This window comes from Triturus cristatus, chromosome 8, assembly GCF_964204655.1.
Source record: "Triturus cristatus chromosome 8, aTriCri1.1, whole genome shotgun sequence".
Taxonomy (NCBI): domain Eukaryota; kingdom Metazoa; phylum Chordata; class Amphibia; order Caudata; family Salamandridae; genus Triturus; species Triturus cristatus.
Window position 1 is genome coordinate 823380506 of NC_140591.1, and position 21308 is coordinate 823401813.

General features: G+C 43.6%; 1 protein-coding gene across 3 annotated transcripts in view; it reads left to right on the forward strand.

Moving 5' to 3' along the window:
- Positions 1 to 21308, forward strand: part of BIVM (basic, immunoglobulin-like variable motif containing) — a 277159-nt gene that overhangs the window by 153419 nt on the left and 102432 nt on the right. For all 3 annotated transcript variants that reach the window (XM_085622282.1, XM_085622284.1, XM_085622283.1), the window contains 2 exons: positions 5550 to 5682; positions 9183 to 9266. In XM_085622282.1, coding sequence (XP_085478408.1) covers positions 5550 to 5682; positions 9183 to 9266 — 217 coding nt within the window. The remainder of the gene's footprint in view (positions 1 to 5549; positions 5683 to 9182; positions 9267 to 21308) is intronic.

Consider the following 21308-nt stretch of genomic DNA (forward strand, 5'->3'; position numbering starts at 1 on the left):
TGCTTGGGGGCCTCCGCCCCCTGCTTATCCTTGCCCCGGTGACAGCCAGTCGGAGTGTCCCACCAGATCGGCCCCACAGTGGACTTCGCAGGGCGTAGCAGTGACGAGCAGCAGTCGCCGACAAGGGGCAGCTCCACGCCGGATTCAACCGCAAGGCACCACTCCGGTGTCCCCGTGGCCCGGCAGCCACGTCTCAAGCAACCACACAGGGGCTCTCCAGCAGCGCCGCCGCCGATATGCAGGACTCGTATCCCGGGTTGCCTTGACGTCACGGGGCAGTTTTCGGTGAAAGATGATGGCCCAACTCCGATAGTGAAACGGAGTCCCCCCAAGCGCCGAGGATCAGGTAGTCACAGGGTCTCTGACCAACCTTCTGTCACGAGGATTATGAGCATCTATTTTGGCTGTAGCTATGTCTAAATTTCCTATGGATAATTTAATGGGGAAACCGTGTTTTGGGCCCTGCCCCCTTTTTTTCAGCCCTCGCATAATGGAATACCCCAAAACCTTCCAGGAGGAAGCTAAGGTGGATGAGACTTTTTGGGGAATATTTCATAAAGATTCGTCCAGCTGCGCTCACGTTAGTAGCAAAACAAAAATCTAATTTCCTTTGGAAACATGATCATAACTCTACCTACCCAAGTGGCAACTGCCATTGGGTAATATATAAATATATATATATTTTTTTAAACAATATCCGCTAAAGCTGTTTTATAGGCTGGACTAACAATTCTTTCTATGGTCTCGGGTAATGTAACTGTCCATCAGATCTGATATCGCTCTTCGCTGAAGTGAGTCTGTCGGGTAGTATTTGTAGTGCTTTCAGAGTCTTTTGCATGTTAAGCCCTTATATTCTGGATAAGAATTGTAATAAGTTAATTGTTAATTTTCTGAGATTTGGTAAGTGACGGTGCAGCTCTGAACTTTCTGTAAGTTTAATTGATTGATTGTGCAAATCCAAACATGCGTGTAGGAGTAATGAGACATTGTGGTAATCTGAATATGCGTAAGGATTACCAAGTGATGTGGTAACTGTCTATAGTGACCTCAGTCACTTATTCATCCATCCATGCACTTGTTCATCCATCCAACTGTTGACTTATTCTCACATTTAACGACTTGCTTATCTACACAACTACACATGCAAATATGCCTAGCAATGAAGGTCATTGCTTATGTTTTGTTTTAGAAAGTCTTTAAACAATGCATTTATGAATGCGACGTGGTTTGTTAACCCATGAGGTGTATCGAAACAATGAATTATGTTTCCAGTGTGTTATATCCTACCCCGTTGTATTTACATGTACTCTAGTTGTTTTTACATGTATTCCAGCCCTGCTCTCTCTAGCTGCTCAACCAGAGTGTGAGATGGTCATAGAATGTTGGTGCGCCTGTGATGCGTGGAATGCCTGGGTGTCTGAGTGGATGAGTGTTGGCAGTTAGAGATGGGCTGAGGAGCTAGGCAGGCTGCTCCTGGTGGGGCTGGTACCACACTAGGCTGGCTGGAGTCAAGACTGATGTAACTTGGACTGAGAGATAAATAAAGAAGACTTAAATATACATCCTGGCTCTGTCATCACAGTTGGTCCCGTACCCATAGTATGGGTGTGAGAAACAGCCCTTTTCTCTTTTACTTTTAGTTACTCCCACATGGGGGTTTGTAATCTCCACAAGGGGTTTGGGACATGGGTTAGTTCCCATACATATGTACCTAGGTTAACCCTTATCGGGGTTGGATGTGGGTTTTATCCCTGTTACAGTTGCGCGCAGTACAATTGTACATTCCTTTACGGGTGTTTCTATGGGTGACGACCCATTTGTCTTTGTTTCCCTTATTCTTGGGGTTGAGGTTGTAGGTTATGCTGTTTTTGGCGCAACTCTATGTTATGCTTTTTGGCATTTGTGTTGTGGGGTCTCTTACCCTTTGTGTTATAGTACTTAACCTTACAGTTAATGATAAAATGCTACAAATTGCATTTCTCTGAATGCTACAATTTGCTTATGCTTCAAATTGTTTTATAATTTCTTATTTGGGAGGATGGGGGATAATGTTGCTCAAATGTTTGTATGCTGTATCTTATCCATCCTTTCTTGTCTTAATGGTTCTCTCTCTTATGATGCTCTGTCTTATTGATGCATTCTAGAGCTTCGCACCATTTTTATTTATTTTTTAACAAACTTTATTGAGGGCATTGACATCATAGTAGTGTAGCAATTAGTACAGAAGGTCTTTTTTCTCCTTCTGGAGGCAGCCGTAAAAGATACAGTGTATGAGTCCACTATACAGTGTCATGTATAATGCAATCGAAAAAGAACTGCAATTACTTCCAAATAAATGCAACGGTTTCCGAAAACAATGCAGCTTTGACATATGAGCATCTATATCATAAAGCATAAATTTCCTATTTAACTAAAATAAACAATCCCAACAACAACCCCCCCACCCTAACCCTCCCACCCCAAGCTCCTGGTCTGTTTATGGCATTGCCATTGGTAACCAAAGGGGGTCTAACCGGGTGTTTCCTGGGGGGTCTATATTCCTCTGAAATGACAGAATGAGGGATGGGGTTCAGGAGCCTAGAGCTTCGCACCATTATTCCTTTTTCCTGTTTATAGTTCTTGCCTGTTGTAATATATCTTCATTTTTCGTATTCTTTGAAGAAAAAGGGATAATGTTATATCCTACTCAGTTGTATTTACATGTACTCTAGTTGTATTTACATGTATTCCAGCCCTGCTGCCTCTAGCTGCTCAGCCAGAGTTTGAGATGGTCATAGAATGTTGGTGTGCTTGTGATGCGTGGAATGCCTGGGTGTCTGAGTGGATGAGTGTTGGCAGTTAGAGATGGGCTGAGCAGCTAGGCAGGCTGCTCCTGGTGGGGCTGGTACCACACTAGGCTGGCTGAAGTCAAGACTGATGTAACTTGGACTGAGAGATAAATAAAGAAGACTTAAATATACATCCTGGCTCCTGGTGTCTACCTTCATAGGGCGCAAATAAACTGTGCTAAAACCGAACGTGGCAAATAGTCAGTCAGTCAGTCAAAAAACACTTTATTCGATTAATAAAAATCATAAAAGCACAGAAGATCATAAAAAAGGCATGTACCATAACATATCCAATACACAATAAGGTTACAATAAATCCATATAGTAAAAACAACATACAAACATAATAAAAATTTCATTAAAAATCACTCATATATTGCACAAGCTAAAAAGGGTTTTTTCGCCTTGCAGCGCATAGCAGCCACCAGGAAATTTGCCACACTAAAGATAATGCGAGTACTGCTCAGCTGTTGAAGAAACAACAGAGCAGGTCTGAGTTGTAAGAAGCCAGCTTCCTTTAAAATAGGAAGTAAATATTTTTTGCGGCTTGCAGAATAAAACTCGCAAAACATAATAAAGTGCAATGTGTCCTGGCATGAGAAGTCATCACAATGGCAAGGTGTGCTACAGTCGGCCTTAGCCCACGACAAATAAGAGCCAAGTGAATAATGGATCATGTTAAATCTAAAACGGAGTAATAAAAATCTATGGAACGGGTTTGAAACGATATTTAGATAGGGTTCCAGCGAGGGAGACGAGAGAAGCAGAAAATGCGCTCTCACACTTGGTTTTCGAATTTCCCTCTCCTCGCGGTCCATAGTGAGCCTATCTAGAAAAAACTGCCTGGTCCAGGGAATATCAGCTTTAACTATAAGTGAGGGGGATGAAAAAAGCTCAGGACGCCCCAAGCTAGAGAACGCCACTCTGATATGTTCTAACCAGGGGATTCTGTTAGCATGGTCTAAGGCTAAAACGTCCTTCAGAATCTGATGGTTAAGAGAAATTTCCTGGTTTAACCAAGTTTTCACCCAGAATAACAATGGGGCCAGCTTCAATTTATCAGAGACATAGCCCAACCCAACCTCCGCATGATTGGAAAAAACAGGGGTTGATTGGGGAACTGAAAGCAATGAACGCAGGAATCTGTTTTCTGCGACTTGAATCAAATCCTGCGTAACATAGCCCCACAGAGCCGCGCCGTAAGTGGCGATAGCCAGGCTTTTTGCAGTATAGACTTTCAGCAGGGCCTCCATAGGCCTTGCACCCAGCTTCTTGGCAAAACTCATCACAGCTGAGGTAGACCTGGCTACAGAGTTACGTTTCAATTTAATTTGCGGGCCCCAAGAGCCATTTTCATCAAAAAGAACACCCAAATAGCAGAAAGCCTTAACCCTAGAAATCTCTTCCCCGTTGCAAAACAGGGGTCTAGACTTGGCCTTTTTGCACTGTTTCCCCGCAACCATAAAATGGGATTTTTTAATGTTCACTCTAAGATCCAGAGCAGCCATGAAGGCGCCAAAGGCATCCAGCAGTCTCTGGAGCCCCACCGCAGTGCGAGCCAACAAAACTGCGTCATCCGCGTAAAGAAGAACCGGAACAACCAGTTCCCCTACACGCGGCGCATCTGCTCTCGGAACCCCCAGAGACCCCTCCAGACCGTTAATATAGATAGTAAAGAGGAGGGGGGCAAGGATACACCCCTGCCTCACCCCTCTCTCTGACTTAAAGTGCTTCGTGCATTTCCCATCCTGTGTGACCCTCACAGATGCGGATAGATCCTGGTGCAAGGCTGCGAGAAAACTTACTAAAGGCGGATCAATACCCAAATCCATCATGATACACCAGAGTTTTGACCGGTTGACTAAATCGAAGGCGGAGGACAGGTCCATGAAAGCCATAAACAGGGACCCATCCTTCGCCACCGTATATTTACTAATTAAAAGCTGAAGATTTAGACACTGATCCAAAGTCCCCCTTTTTGCTCTAAAACCATATTGCAGGTTAGACAAAATGCCCCGACTATCTAGAGCACCCCTGAGTTTACCAAGTAAGGCCCTGCCCAATATCTTAACTGCAGAGTCTAGCAGGGAGATAGGTCTGTAGCAGGCGGGATCATCGCGTTGGCCCTTTTTAAAAATGGGTATAATTAGTGCAGTAGCCCATGAGGCTGGAAACCTATGGCTTGAAATAGCATTAAAAACATTGACTAGAATCCTTGCCCAAATACTCGGAGAATAGGCAAAAAGGTCTGCTGGAACACCGTCAGGACCAGGTGCCTTATTACTGGCAGAATCCTTAATCGCCTTTTCCATATCCCCCAGCTCAAAAAACGTGGCAAATACATTTTTTCACAACTTTTCAGGTTTATCCCAATATCTACTGAGGTATCTGCCAAATGAGACCACGGTTATTGGAAAATTAATGCACTTCATGAAAGTCGTACTGAGGATATAAATCTTTTTTCATTAGTCTGAACCGAGTCTGTTGTTTGGTCAATTTCAAGAATTGCTTATTAGTAAACCCCTTAAATCCCAATTTGGAAGTGTGTATTAATGTTAATTGAAAATAAACAGACCCTAAACATGTCAATCAATCAGTTTAACACTAACAATGCATTGTACATCACACACAATCTACCTGGAACTATAAAATGAGAGAAAGCAAACACAAAAAGACTTCATGATCAGCGACATTATCTTAATAAATACTTGTTATTTGCAGCTATTGGCGCGTTGGGAAAGTTAACACAAGGATTACAAGATCAATCCATGGCTTACATTTATCATTGCCAGAATCACTATTTCTGCCCTATTGGATTTGAAGCTACGCCTCTAAAGGCAGGTAAAGCATACAGGTAAGCGTGGATTTGTTATTACTTTTACTTTATGACTAGTGGTATGTTTTGGGTTTTTATAGCCTAAAGCTTAACTGGTTCCTTGGCCTGTTGATGGTGTTGGGTGTCATGGAGAGCTGAACATCAGCGGGTGACTCTATCCTCCTTTTCTCTGACTAGTATGAGTGTGTTCAGTTGTAGATCTTACGTATGGTGCCATAATAGTCAAGCGAGCAGGTCCTTCAACTTTGTTCTTCCCCTTTGTGAGTGTTGGTAGTATTGTCTGCTAGATGTGGCATGCGACTTATCTCTTATGGAAGGTGGGGTTGGATACCCAACTAACTAAGAAAGTTAGAATGCGGAACAAGAAAGTAAGAATGCGGATAGGTAAACAAAATTCTAAATTTAGTTAGAGGTCAATTGTGTAGCTAAATAATTTCACAAAGAGACCAATAGTTGAAATCAAAAAATGGTGCGTATATAGAGTAAAAAGAGATATGGTTTTGTAATTTTTTGACAGAAGACATAAACACAAAGTATTAACCATTATGTCTGTCAGATTCTTCCTGTTGCAGACGTTTATAGTATTTGTAGTTTGGTCAAGGGTATTCTGGCTTGTATCACTTCATTCTGTAGGTTGTACAGAATTAGGAAATATGTAGTTGTTATACTTTCCATATAGTACTGAAATAGATATGTCATCAAGAGAACTGTGATTCTGCCACAATTTGATATATTTGGTGTTGCAACACTCCTAAGACTTTCAGGACAACATTATCTCCATTAGCGTTCCTGGATTTAGGTTTGGCCATTTGTCAAATGCAACAAAATATTGAACACATTTGATAAAAATGACACATCTCCATATTTCTCATTATGTTCAAGTTGCAGTGATTGGATTGGGGGGTTTGGAGGAGGGTTGGACTAATACTTAGCCCTCAGTGTGCCAAAAAACATATAATTTGTAAGGGTTCACACAGAAATGAAACTGCTACATGTATTTGAACCTAACACAGATTTTATTCTGTATAAAATATCAAGGGCAGAGGTGCCCAATCACTGCGGCAATCATAAAAGTTGATTACAATCTGTCTGCTTTTGGGAACAAAATCATCCTGCACCGGTTTTCGATAATAGACTTGTCAAGATTGCCATGTTGGTTTGACGGCAGGTGTTGATGGGGTTGCTAGTGTAGGTGACACAGTGCTCAGACACACCCTCTCCCTTATTGGTAGCAGTGCACGTATAATACAAAGTAGGCTAGTAGTTCAACACATCATTAAACAGGCTGGTGAAAGAAGCATCTTTAATAACGCTGGGTCACTCCAATTCCAATTAAAGAAATCCTTTGTTGCGGGCAGATTGAGTCAGTGAAACAAATGTTTGTTACTGGCACCTGATGTGATCTGTAGACAGGGCCAATACATCCCCTATACCCTTCTGAGGTTGATAAATAGCGGGTACCATAACATTTGATTATACTGATATAATATCTCTTATATATAGCTCTTGAAACTGCAGAATTGGGTAAGAATCACTACATTACAATCAAAAATATTATATTTTAATCGCAGAGAAGGTGATACTCTAAGGATGCCAACTACATTGGAGATGTTAATTTTGGGATACGAGCACCTAGAACCCTGGAGCTAGGCACTTCCCTTACACCTGAAAGCCTACGGAATTCTGCAGCCTTTTGCTTCTGGGTGCAGATAATTCACTAGGATGCTAGGGAAATGCACATTTGTTACAGCATTATGTGTTATTGTATTGATCCAAGGTGACCTTATATCTTAATGGTATAACTACAACTCGCTAATTTCTTAAACATCAACACTTTCATAATGTAAGAAATTTTAAGTTCCACCGTGCCTATATTATTTCTTTGAACAAAGGACGTTTTGCTTTAAATGTCTTAATGCTTGAACACTCAGTCAAAAGGGCATAATGGAATGGCAGTCCCTTAAATCATTATTATTCCCAACATTCATGCGCAAGTTAGGAAAAATGTAATTACTCTTCTCTTGTAGGGATTTATATCAATAGACTTTTTAAAAACTTCCCTTTTCATGGTACTCTGAATAACATCATAGTGTATTTATGAATGTTGTAGATTTATTTTACACTTGCCTTTGCGGGTGCTGTTACAATGCATGGGCCCTGTTAATTTCACTTGAATTATGAGACAGTTTGATTAGTTTTTTAAATATTTTTTTAAGTGTTTATGGACTTACTAAGTTTTTGTTATCAGGAAATATCTTATGTTGTTTCTTCAGTGTTGCTTTACTGTCTGATGTCTTGTGTTATGTATCACATAGCAATATTTTTGCAACTTTGAAACCCAGTTAATTCCATGAACAATCAAATGGTTAACATAAATAATAAAAGGTCAATACAGAGATGCTTACCATAGTCTGGCTATAGGATATACTACTTTGCATGGCTTATAACAGAAACATGTTGGATTTGCTCAAGACACCTCCTGTAGCAACAGTTTGTAAAACCAGATCATCAAAACTGAAACTGCGGTGGTCACCATCAACGTACGTCTATTCAACATCGGGACAAACCATTGCCAAAGGTAGAAGGTCATGGGGACAAATTTCAAAGAGAAAAAAATAAACCTGATGTAAAAATGGTATCAAAAAAGTTCTTATTGAATCCATAGTGCAGATCAAAAAAATTTGTAAACAAGTATCCTAGCTTGACAGTTCTCAAAAAAGGAGAAAGTGATAAGGCCCTGCAAATAAATATAATAGAAGAATTGGATGAGTGAAAAAAGAATAGCAGAATAAGTTAATATGGGTACAGTACCTTTTATTGTTGGTAGTTTCACCATGATCCAATTAAGAAGGGGGGGGTCAAGGGAGGATGCTGAGTAAAAAAGACTGGGAAAAACTGGTGGTGAAAAGGAAGTGATTAGGAGAAGTAGCAAATCGCAGACGAGTGGGGCCAATTCCACTTCGCTAGTATACATGAATACTATGAATTGCCCTTTGATCGATCACATTTCACCAACATATTAAGTTGCTTTTGACTATAAAAACAGACTCAGATTTTAAACACTATTGGCAGTCTGAGAAGAAAGTTGTGTTTTTCTTAACATAGATGTGGAAGGTATGCCTAAGCTAGGCAGTAGATGCTCTGATGTTTTTGTCAAGATACCCAGAGGCATATGTTTATGTAGGTCTCTTGAAAGTTTTTATGGACAATCTTAAGAAGCCTACAAACAAAGAGCTGTTTTAAAAAGTGAATTCATTTTTGAACATTTTAAATTGATTTGCTATTGTTGTGTGAGGAAATTATCTCATGTTCTTATTATGTACATTGATTGCATAATACAGAAACTTACGAAAGAGAAGAAAATTGAGTTAGATGTAAGGCCGCTTTTTCAGCAACTGAACTTAACATGTGTAGATTGCAAAAATAACTCCAAAAAGTTAACCTACTCATTGCAGTTTGTTAAGTAATGTAAATATGATGCTAAACAAAAAAAACAAGTTTCATATTTTGATCAACAGAGGTCCTCTCATGCAAAATGAAGTGGAATATTGGATCCTGATAGGAGAACCAAGTAGAAAGCACCCTACTATTCACTGCAAAAAGTGAGTTCAAATTGTTTTATTATCATTTTAGTCTAATCAGCCCAACCACTGAAAATAATCATCTAACGTTTTCTTTACAGTACCTCAACATTTTTTCTTTTTACTATGGTTGTTGTGTTTATAAATAGCCCTACAGCATTAACTCTTCAGGATCAGGTATCTGAAAGCTGTAAGGGCATTATCATGCACTCGGAGTTTCAGGATCATGTATGGAAATTAGACAAAAGGTGAAGGAGCTCAGAAGTTAGTTTTAGTGCCCTCTTTGTTAAACATTATAGGAAATTTTGATTTGTTATAATACAAAGTCACCTTAAGGCAGCTTTGGAAAAATAAATTGCAAACCATGTTGTGGAAATGTAATACATGCAACCAATAGTGTGTGTAGATAAGTTCTGTTTTACAGTGTTTGTTAACATTCAGATAGATTGCTGTTCTGCTATCTTAAACTCCTAGTTCACTAGATACACATAGGCACCTGAGAGCTCCTTGTTGGCTATTGACTTGAACTGCTGGAGAAAGGAAACATGAAAATATTATGAAGGATCGCCTGTTTAATTAGGAGTCGAAGTAGAATTTGTTTAGTTTTATACAGCCCCTAGAGGACCCTGTAGGTGGCAAAGCACTATATACAAGGTGGTTACATGAACAGTTTGAAACATTAAGGCATTTTGAGACTTACAGATGTGCACATCAAAGATTTAATAAAAAGGTATACATGGATAAAGATAAATCATGAAGGGGAGGGAAAGAAGAGGTACCAATAGGTTTGTAGCATACTATGCATACTCCTGCCATCTAGTGTTTGGGTCGGAAGTTGGCAGTTGTTTTTGTTTGAAGAAGTCTTTCAAGTCACGGGTTGTTAAGTGATTCCTCCCTTCGTAGGCAGTTCCCATGGGCACCAACTCCATTGTTATATTGCTTTTCTCTGCCATCAAATTTGGATGTGTATAGATGGGTCTCCCAGACACAACTCCTGAACGCATTGCGTTCCCTTTTTAGGCAACATCGGGCCCTTAATTCTCTAGTCGTCCCCGCCCTCTGAAGGTCTTGGGCTTTTGATCTTCAGTCTTCAACATTGGAGAATGTCAATGCATAAAAGATGATGGATCAGACGGCCTTCAGGAAACGCCCTTGTTGCCATGCTAAGTATCCTTTGGCTGACCATTATTGCCTCTGCGATCTTTGTCTACCTCCAGACCATAACAACTCCAAGTGTCCCTCCTGTTACCCCTTCCGGAGTTAAAAAAAAAAATCCTTATCAGATTGACAGCTCCACATCAGAATACAAAGACAGCCAACTAGAGAAGTCACAGACATCTTCTGAGACCCAGACCCTTCGCTGCCGAGGAAGTAAAGTCTTCAGATGTCCCGCCTCACCAACCCAGCCCTCAATTAATTAACTCCAGCGCCTCAACCACTTAATGAAGAGGAAGAAGAAGGCCCTCCATCTTCTTTATCCGATATGGGTCCCCGCACGAAGACTGCACCCAGATGCGCAAGTATGTTTAAGGGCAAAACCCATCGGAAACGTCATAAGACGCCACACTCTGAGGAGCACAGCTCTCAAGGCAGTTGGGCTTCTGACCTGCACATAAAAAATGGTCACCTTCAGGTTGTCTCCTGCCTTTGGGTTCTGATTGGCACCTAGGTAAGGCAACGGAGCAAAGGTGGGATCCACCAAGGGGTGTAGAATCCCATCGACCTTTGAGTCTAGAGAAAGCTTCCAGCACCCAAAACCATCAACACCCTTAAAAGCTGATGGATATGTTGACACCTGCACCTCTTCCGGTGCTAAAACCCGATGTCATTTCATTAAAGGCTTCCCCATCTGATGATTCTGCAACTTGTATCATGGGGTAATCCAACGAGCTGCTGCCTATTACCAATTAGATCTGCACATCATGCCCAAAGAAGAGGATCTCCTGGTGGATACACTCTCTAAAACGAAGTAGCCTGTGCAGTTGCTCCTTCTGCTTAAAGAAAATGCTTAAGCCAGCCCCCATAGGCTTGCAGGGCCTGTCAAGTCTGGGTATTTACACCCAGAATAGAAAAAAATGTTTAGACTCTCTTCATCGTATGTACCTCGGGGGGTATATTTCCTCTGAATCCTTGGTGGTGCAAAATGCAGTAAATGGACTCTGCTGAAGCCACAAGCATTGCCTCAGCACCTGAAAAGCATAGTTAGCATGTTGACTTACTTGGCAAGAGGATAGTGATCAGTGCAGCAATATTTTCAATTCTTTGGGTATTTTCTATGGTATGACAGGGCTCAGTGGGAGGAGATAGAAGAGCTCATCCAACATCTCCAGGACGAGTTCGAGAAAAGAGAGGAGTTAATAGTGGCCAAGGGAAAAAACATTTCGAAAGCCACTATGCGCTGTGCCCTTGACGCTGCTGACATGGTTGCCAGGGGAGTAAACACCTACATCATACGTTGCGGTCACTCTTGGTTCTCATATCAGGCACCAAGTGAGAAGTCCAGCAGCATGTCATCAACCTGCCATTCGCTGCTGAGGACCTCTTCGGACCTCAGGCTGATGAGATGCTGGAAACAAAATAAAAGGACACTGTTAGTGGAAAGTCAATGGGTGCCTGCAGACCCCAGTAAGCAGTGGTTCTGTTGGTAAGCAGTAGTACAGGGCAGGAAACCAACCCAAAACATGCAAAAGCTGATGGGACGAATGCCTGCAATAAGTCTAACCACTGGCAATTGCTCGGGGTAGCATTCCAACCCATCATTCTTTTGCCCACCATGCCACCTCAGTTTGGACCCAGCCATGTGCAAATCAGTCTCGACTCCGCTCTAGTAAGAACAGTCGAAATGGAACACAAGCAACCTGTTGGACTTGGCTCTTTTTGCAGGGTCATCCCAGAACATTTTGCCTTCCTCCTGTATTTTTTCTGACCTGTTGGTGGTTTTATGACTCTGGGCACATTACCACTGCTGATCAGTGCTTAATTGCCTATGCTCTCCTTTGTAAATTGTGTTATGGATTAGTGTTTCCATGATTGGCTATTTTATTTACTTGTCAGACCCTAGTACAGTGCACTCTGTGTGCCCAGGGCCTGTAAATTAAATGCTGCTGGTGATCTTGCAGCAATGATTGTGCCACCCACATATGCAGCCTGTAAAATGTAACTCTGGCCTGCCATTGCAGAGCCTGTGTGCAATCTAGTACAGCCATGTCGACTTGGCAAGTGCACACACTTGCCAGTCCCTAAACCTTCCTTTTTCTACATATTAGTCACCCCTAAGGTAGGCCCAATGCACCCCTGTGGGCAGGGTGCATTGTATGTGAAAGGTAGGGCATGCCCTGATGTGTGTGGCATGTCCTGATAGTGAAATACTGCTAATTTTGTTTTTCACTATTGCAAGGCTATCTGTTCCCATAGGCCAGAATGGGGAGTTTGTTTATAACATCTTATAAACATAACTGACCCTGGGAACAGGATAGGAGAGTAAAGTTTAGTATGCCTGAACTTAGAATCTTAAAGTGCATCTTTTAGTGAGGGTGATTTTTACATTCTGTGTTTGAAAATACCACTTTTAGAAAGTGGGTATTTTCTTGCCTAACTATCCAGTGTGCCTCTGCTAGGTTTGTTTATTGCACGTCTGGCTTTTGGATGACATTGGCTGGAGAAGGGCAGTGGCTCCAGAAGTCTGATGAGTCAGGGCTGAGCTGAATAGACCTGGTCTGCATTTAGAGTAAGGGGAGGAGATTTCCTTTTCACCTGAATGGGCCTGGTCTGCCTTCAACAATGCTGTCTCCACCTCCTGCCAGGAAGATGCACCAGTGAGGACGGAACTGGTTTTGACTGGGTACAGGTACTCTCTGCCTTCAGAGAAGAAAGGATTTTGGTGTATAAAAAGAGGGTCCGAGACCCCAGACTTTTCGATCACTTCTGGAAAATCAAGAGGAACCATTGCCAAGGAGAAGAGCCGGATAAGCTGAGGAGGAATACTGCTCCTGTGCTATTTGCTGTCTGGGGTTGGCCTACAGTGGCTGCTTGCTGTCAAGGAAAGGAGAAAAAGGGCTTTGCTGTTTGCTTTTTCACCTGCTTGAAGAAAAGATCTCCAAGGGCTTGAAACTGAACTTGTCTCCTGTTCTGAAGTTTCGGGAACACAAAGACTTCATCCCTTCTGTCTCTCTGCATCTGGAACTGCTGTTTCAGCTGCCACAGAAGGAAATTGCAACACCAAAGCCGGCGAGCAATGCCGTAACTTGCACCGAAGCCGTGGGGACCGCTCGTGAAGAGCACGACGCACGACCCCGACTTGCGGCATAGTCCTGCTGCCATGCCGTTCGACTCCGAAGCCGACTTCATCAACGCAGAGCTGATCCTTGACGTGGGTAACTCGAATCCATCGACAGCGCACCGCCGTAAGGAACGGAGGTTTCTGCGCCATCGTGCTGTCACCTCCACGACGCAGTAAGGAACCGTCGTCTCACCTCCCCTGCGCTCTAGTAAGGAACAGAGGCTTCACCGTCCCTGGGGTCGTAAGGAACCGACGCCGCGGGGCGCCACTGAAGCATCACCTCCCTGATGCCGTGCACCGTCTTTCCTTTCATTGTTTCCAAGGTACTGTTCTTTGTGGGCCCGACGCCGCGCACCCCGCGGTCAGTGCCGTACTTTGGGATTTTCACTGGTCTCATCGTCATTATAACTCCAAATGGAGTTATTTGTTGCTAGGAACTTTATTTGAGTGGATAACCTATTTTTAAGGATATTTTCTTTGATTCTGTATTGGGGATTTTTTTGTTGTTTCATCTTGTTTTGGTTTAGATAAAGATTACTTATTTTTCTAATCTGGTGTGGTGTCCAATTGTAGTGTTTTCACTGGGTTACTGTATGTGTTTAAAAATGCTTTACACACTGCTTCTGAGATAAGCCGGTCTGCTCGTGCCAAGCTACCAAGGGGGAGAGCAGGGGTTATTTTAAAAGTGTATCCCCCTGTCCCTGACTAGAAGCAAGGGTCCCTATTTGGACAAAGCTACCTACCTCTGCCAACTAGAGACCCCCATTTCTAACACAACCCAAAACCTATGTAGTTCTGATTGGGCTCCTCGGTTGGATATAGCTTGAATCCAGTGGCACACCAGTTGAGACCTTGCTCCAAAACAAAACCAAATCTCTTGATAAAAAAGTCAAACCAAAAACAGCCGCAATCATACAACCACCAGGGCTGTAGGGTTTACACGTGCAAGACATAACCATTCCAATAGGGGTAGAAGTGGAGGGGCACTACCTTTAACCATTGACTTAATCCACATCCTCACCAAATCACACACTTGTCAGGTGGAAGTTGCAACATTTCCTTCCACACCAGGAGGAAATCACTTCAGACCAGTAGGTTCTCACAGTCCTTTGGCATGAACTTCTTATGTTATGTTATGTTAAAGGCAATTTCTAAAGTGCACGTCCACCAGACAGTCTCTTGGCGCTGGGTTGCTAATACAGCCTTGATCCACAGGTATTGGTAAGCCTGTTTGAATAGCCATGTCTTCAGAAGCTGTCTGAATCTGGTGTACTTAGAAGTGGGCCTATGATCCAACGGCAGAGTATTCCATACTCGAGGGGCAATGTCGGAAAACCTGCATCCCCCAGTCCAATGTTTTTTGCATGGAGGAACTTGAATAATTTAGTTGGCTAGATCTCAGTTCTCTGGTAGGATAATACTTGATGATCCGCAATTTAACGAAAGCAGGACAGTTCAGATACAAAGTCTTAAAGACCGTACAGCACACCTTAAACATTGTTCTCTGTGCGATTGGCAGCTAGTGAAGGTCCTTCGTCACTTGGTTGATATGGCCATATTTGGGCAGATATTATATAAATCGAGCTGCCTGGTTTTGGATTAACTGGAGCCTACACAATAGGACTTTGGGAAGACCCAAGTAAAGGGAATTGGCATAGTCCATTCTAGACATGACTAGGGCTAATATTACTTGGATCAGAGCCTCCCTAGTACGGAATTTCTTTATCTTTTTTATGCGCTGCAGGATGTGACAGCTCCTACCTGCTGCTTAAATGATAACTCTTCATTAATGATGACCCTGAGGCTTTTTACTGCCTTTTTAGGATAGGAAGGGGGACCCATCTCGCTGGGCCAGAGTGATGGGATCCAATGGTCCACCTTACTGTTTGTAATAACTATCGCAGATTTGTCGGAATTCAACTTCAACTGATTACTGTTTATCCAATCCCGGATGAACAGCATAGTGTCCTGAAATTGTTGTCTAGACTTGTGGCTATCGTTGATTGTGAATATAATTGCATATCATCATCATAGTTAAATATGTTATTTCCTTGTTCCTAAGGAAACTGACCAGGGGGTAGATATAGTTATTAAAAAGGTGAGGAGAAAGAGAGGAACCTTGTGGTACCCTGCAGTTCAGTTGTACCTCAGATGACACAAAGGGGAGTAGCCTAACTGATTGGGATCTCTCACTATGACCTCACCAAGCTTCCTACCACTTCCACATAGCATGAGCTCAGATCACCTTTGCATTCTCCAGTAGAGGTTACCCAAGGGACAGTAGAGCCAGTGCTCCATCAATATTAGGCCAAGGTGGTTCACTTTCTATATTTCATCATTCCACAAAAGGATGGCTCTCTCAGACCTGTTCTCGATCTCCATCCCCCAACAGGTAGGTCCACTTGATACCTTTCCACATGAAAACTGAAGAATGTAATCCCTCTGCTCCAACAAGTTGATTTCATGACAGTGCCAGATATCAATGATGCCTACTTTAACGTCCACATTCACCCTGGTCATCAGCGCTGCCACGCTTTCTGTTAATTGTCATGCACTACCAATTTAAATTGTTACTTTTCAGCATTCCCACAGCCTCAAAGGGCTTCACAAAATGTCTAGCAGGTGCTAGCCACTCACCTCAGAAAGGGAGATGCCCATGCATTCCCCTAGCTAGGCAATTGACTGATCTAGATACAAGTAGTCAACAGAAGACTAGCTGAAACTCAAACCGCTATTTCCCTTCCCCACAACCTGTGATTAACCATAAAAGCCACCAATTCCCAACTTTTACCCCCTCCAAGTTCAACCCTTTCTCGTTTCCATTCTATCTGCTGTCACTAGCACATCGTACCCAAATCAACAAAGTGTGCTGACATTCTAGCAACTACTGCCTCTTTTCAGCCAAATAACCAACTCAGTCAGAGCATTGATGTGCTCCCTGGGCATGATGACCTCTTACATAGCCATAGTTTCCCATGCCAGACTCCATATGCGCCTCCTACAGGAGTGCCTCTCAGCATAGTTGTCACAGGCAGAGGGTCACTGGGAAAATCTAGTGCTGATAAGGGCCAGTTTCCCTTAAAGACCATTTTGAAAGTGACTATTATCATGGACTCATCTCTCTTAGGTTGGGTTGTCCATTACTATAGACTCATCCCTTTAGGGACTCTGCGACTGTAGGCCAAGGGACTTGAATAATATACTCAACCTAACTGTAATGCTCTAGACCCATAAACTGGGCCACAGGCTCTGGAAGTGGGTGAGCTGAGGGTGTTGCAGCATCCCTACAATAATTATTCTCGAGTTCCAAAGATGAATGAGTAATAAAGATGCCTTTGCATTTTAGTTTTTCTCTTGTCATATTTGCTGTGCTTTTATAGACAAAGGTCAAATGTAAGGCTATGTCTTCTGACAAATTGCTGCATATTCTTTTAATATGGGAACTTTTCTTTCTCTCACTGGAAAGTCAATTGATTTTGTAAAGTGAACTATCTGACAATCTTACTGTGGTACAGGAAGTGTGAAGGGAAAGGTTGGAGGATGTCATTTTTTTTTCTAACACAGCAAATTTTCAATACCTGGAAATTAACCTTACAAATATTTCAAAACAAAATCTGTAGTTAAGAAAACATAAGTGATGCACTTTTTTTGTAATTCTTAAAGTATGAGGGAAACAAACATTTTAAAAGGATCAAAACAAATCAAGGGACATAAATTCATGATGTGAAAATGATAAATATTTTCTGTAAATTTATTTCCCCAAAATATCGTTTCTGCACTTTATAGTTGTGTCTGTCACACTGCACATTACTGCAAAATGTGTGGACATTGCAATAGAAAACATGCTGTCTGTAATTGACAGTGTGCTACAACTCCACCTATTAGTTACATATTTGCAACAGTGTTCTCCAAAATATGCACCTGGCTACATACCACACATTTACAACTCTCCTGCTAAATTGGTGTTGCTCATTTCTATTCCTATTTGTCAACTCTTTGGGTTTTTCACATTCCTATTACATCAGTGATGTAACACAAATGGCAGCACCCCCACTCTGAGGATTGTTCCAGCACCTCTGACCTGGTCTCAAACTGTGAGATGCTAGGCAAATATTTTATTTCACCAAGCCTCCCTTTTCTTCATTATGAGCTATGAGAGCACCTCCGCATACGTAAGTTCAGTATGGGTGCTGTGCAAAAAACCTCTTTCGTTTTATTTAATAGATTAAACGTTTGCTTCCTGTACTATACCCAAGTATTGGGTACTCATAACCTCTGACTTGGCTCTTCACTAAGGGCCTTATGTAGGTAATTTGGAAATACCGATTCCTAATTACCGAATTTTACCGAAGCGGTATTTAGGAATCAGTATTTCCGAGGTTCGTAATAATTCGGTAAATATTACCGAATCGGTAAAAATCGGTAAATATTTACCGAATGCACAATACCGATCGGTCTTTCCGATTCAGTAAATACCGAATCGGTAAATACCGAATCGGAAATTCAAAACAACTGCAATTGAGGAATCGGCCAATCCTGTGCAACCACCAACCCTCCCAACCAGGAAGTGGCCACACCCAGGCAGGTGCACACAATCAGAACCATCTGGAGAGGCTGGGAGTGCAGAGGAGAGCAACAGAGCCACTGCCTGGACTTTTCCTGCAAATCTTGCACAATGGCCTGCCAGGACACAGAAAGAGAAGGAGGGGAAAGGAAGAGGAAACTGAAATTCACTCAGAAGGAACTGCAGGTCCTTGTGGAGGAGGTAGTGAAGCAGCACACAAAGCTGTTTGGAAAGCAGTCCCTGCAAGTTGCAGAGTCAGTAAAAAGAAATATCTGGCTTGGAATCCAGTCCCAGGTGAATGCCATTGGAGTGACCACCCGGGACATTGATATGCTCAAGAAGCGGTGGTATGACATCAGGATCATCACCAAGAAGAAGATGGCTGATCTTAAAAAACAAGCTAGCCAGACAGGAGGAGGAAGGAACAGAGCACCTGCCCTGACTGACCTTGAGCGGCTCGTGGAGTCCACGATAGAGCCAGCAAGTGTCTGTGGAATCGGGGATGCAGACAGCTCTGCCAGAGCTGCTTCCAAACAAGGTAAGAAGCATGCACAGCATTGTGCCCCCCCTTCCCCTATCCCAAATCCCCAATTGGGCTATGTGAATCCCATTCCAGTACAGGTTTTTGTTCAGACCAGCAATGCATTATGGGAGATGTAGTCAGTGAAACCCCTATCATGACAGGAATCGCACTGAATAACAAGGCATGTGACACACATCAGCGATAAGCAGGCAGAGGACAATGAGATAGCGTGGCAGAAATGTATTTTAATTTTTGCAATGCAGGGCTGCAGGTATACTGAGCTAATGTACAATTTCTGTCCACAGGCGAGACATCACGCAGGACTGCTCAGGACAAGGGAGAGAGGGCACCCCGGAAGGACATCCCAGAGAAGGCTAGTACGAGTGCAGGGCATACAACACCACCACAGCCAGCCTCACATCCACAGCCAGCCTCACCACCACAGCCAGCTTCGCCACCACAGCCAGCCTCACCACCACAGCCAGTCTCGCCACTACTGCTAGCCTCACCAGAATCAATACCACCTGCAGTGGTTAGACCTAGGAGGCATGCTGTTGCCAGACTGCAGGAGTTTGAGTCCTCCTCAGAAGAGGGGGGGGACATCTACAGTGCCACTGGATGGCAGCAATGCTGGTTTGCTGTCCACTTCTGAGGGAGCACACACAGGTGCCCTACGCCGCCGCAGGGCTCGTGTGAGCAGTCCACCTCCACAGGGTGAGAGCCATGGTGTCTTCGGAGGGCTGCAGGCAACCATGGTGAAGGTGCAGCGCCTACAAGGCAAGGCAATTCAGTCAGTCCAGCGACATATGAGGCGCCTCAATGACAACATGAACAACATTGACAAGGCATTAGCTCAATGGCTGAGGGCATGAAGGAGATGGCTGCGCCCATGCGGGACATGTCCCAGTCTGTGATGCTGCTGTGCAGCAAAATGGATGAGGACAGAGTAACACGGCGCAGGGAGAGGCAGAAAATGGAGCACCATACGAGGGCAGGGAACCGCCTAGCAACTGCCACTTCTCTGCTCTGCAGGCGCTCTGTGGCCATGCAGGAGGGGCTGGCGCACTGCAGCACTGATGTCTCTAGGGGGCTGGTAAAGGTGACCACTGCTCTTGAAGTGCTGCTTACGAGTCAGTCTGCCACTACTGGTGCTGTGGAATTTGGGGACAGCGAGGACACGACCAGTCGGAGCAGCATTACCCCCCTGTAACAGACACCCAGAGGAGCAGCAGACGGCATGGGGCTGCCACTGGTTCCACAGCCAGTGAGGACAGTCAGTCACTGGCATCCAGCACTGTTGTGCGTGGCCGCAGACGCTGATGCAGCCCACACTCTCAGGACAGAATTGGGTGAAGTAACCCATGACTTCCTACTATGGATGTCACAAATTGGAATGCCAAGTTTGGCCGTTTGTGTTGTGGCGTAGTGCCCAGAAATTAAAACTACGTCATTACATTCAGCAACTGGCTGTATCTCCTTACTTACTTAAAAATAGTTGTATGTGATCCCTGCCCTTCTCTGTCTCCCATCTGTTGCTGGTGGCACTCCTGCTGCGTTGGGCTCTGCCTGTGCAAATTCATCATCATTGTCCTCAAAATCAGTTAATTCCACTTCTGTACCTTTCTTTGTGGCAAGGTTGTGCAGCATTGCACAAGTTGCAATGATTTTGCAGCAGATGATGGGTGTGTACTGACGTGCGCCTCCGCTTTTGTGGAGTCAGCGGAACCTGCTTTTCAATAGTCCAAACGTGCGCTCCACAATGTTGCGTGTTGATTTGTGTGCCACATTGTATCGTCTCTCACTCAGGGTTGATGCACTATCGCCTAGGTGAGAAAGAGAGTGCCATTAGTCACATACACCAATACACATTCATCTGCAGTAGGTTTAAGGGAGTGTCACTGTGATTTACCTAGCAGGTATCCTTCTCCATATTCTCCCGCAGCCATGCGTGTGTAGATCCCACTGTTCTGGAAGATGTATGAGTCGTGGGTGCTCCCAGGAAATTTGTCCACAATGTCAGTGATTATGTTGGCAGCATCGCAGATTACCTGCACATTTATGGAGTGGGTGGACTTTCTGTTCCTGTAGATATACTCAGTGGCTGCTGGTGGGTAGATTGGAATGTGTGTGCCATCAATACAGCCTATGACATGCGGGAACTGTGCCATCTGGTAAAAATCTGTCTTGGTTTTCAGCAGTTCCGCCTGTGTGTTTGGGAAGCTACTGTAGTGATGCATTCTCTGCATCATGGCATCCAGGAACATTCTGAAGAAACGGGATAGGCAACTCTGAGACACCCTGCCTACCGCAGCTATCACCCCCTGGTAACTGCCAGATGCGAGTAGATGTAGGCTACAGAGCACCTGCACATGTGGTAGTATGGCGTGCGCCCTTGGTGTTGGGTGCTCCAGGAGTGGGTGCAGGTCCCTTATCAAGTCCAGGATGGTGTGGGGGTGTAGCCTGTACCTTTCATGGATCTCAGCCTTAGTCTGTTGGAAGAGTGTGATGCGCCGCCTGTAAATGCGCTCCTCCCGTCTCCAGATCCTCACTTGTGCTGCCTGTAGACGTAGCCGCCTTGCAATCACATAGAAAGCCGCCATAGTGATCATACTGTTGCATTTTGGGATTGCTTATATACACTGTAGCTGATTACCACCTGCTTTCAGTCAGTGTTAATTACCGACTCTTAAATACCGA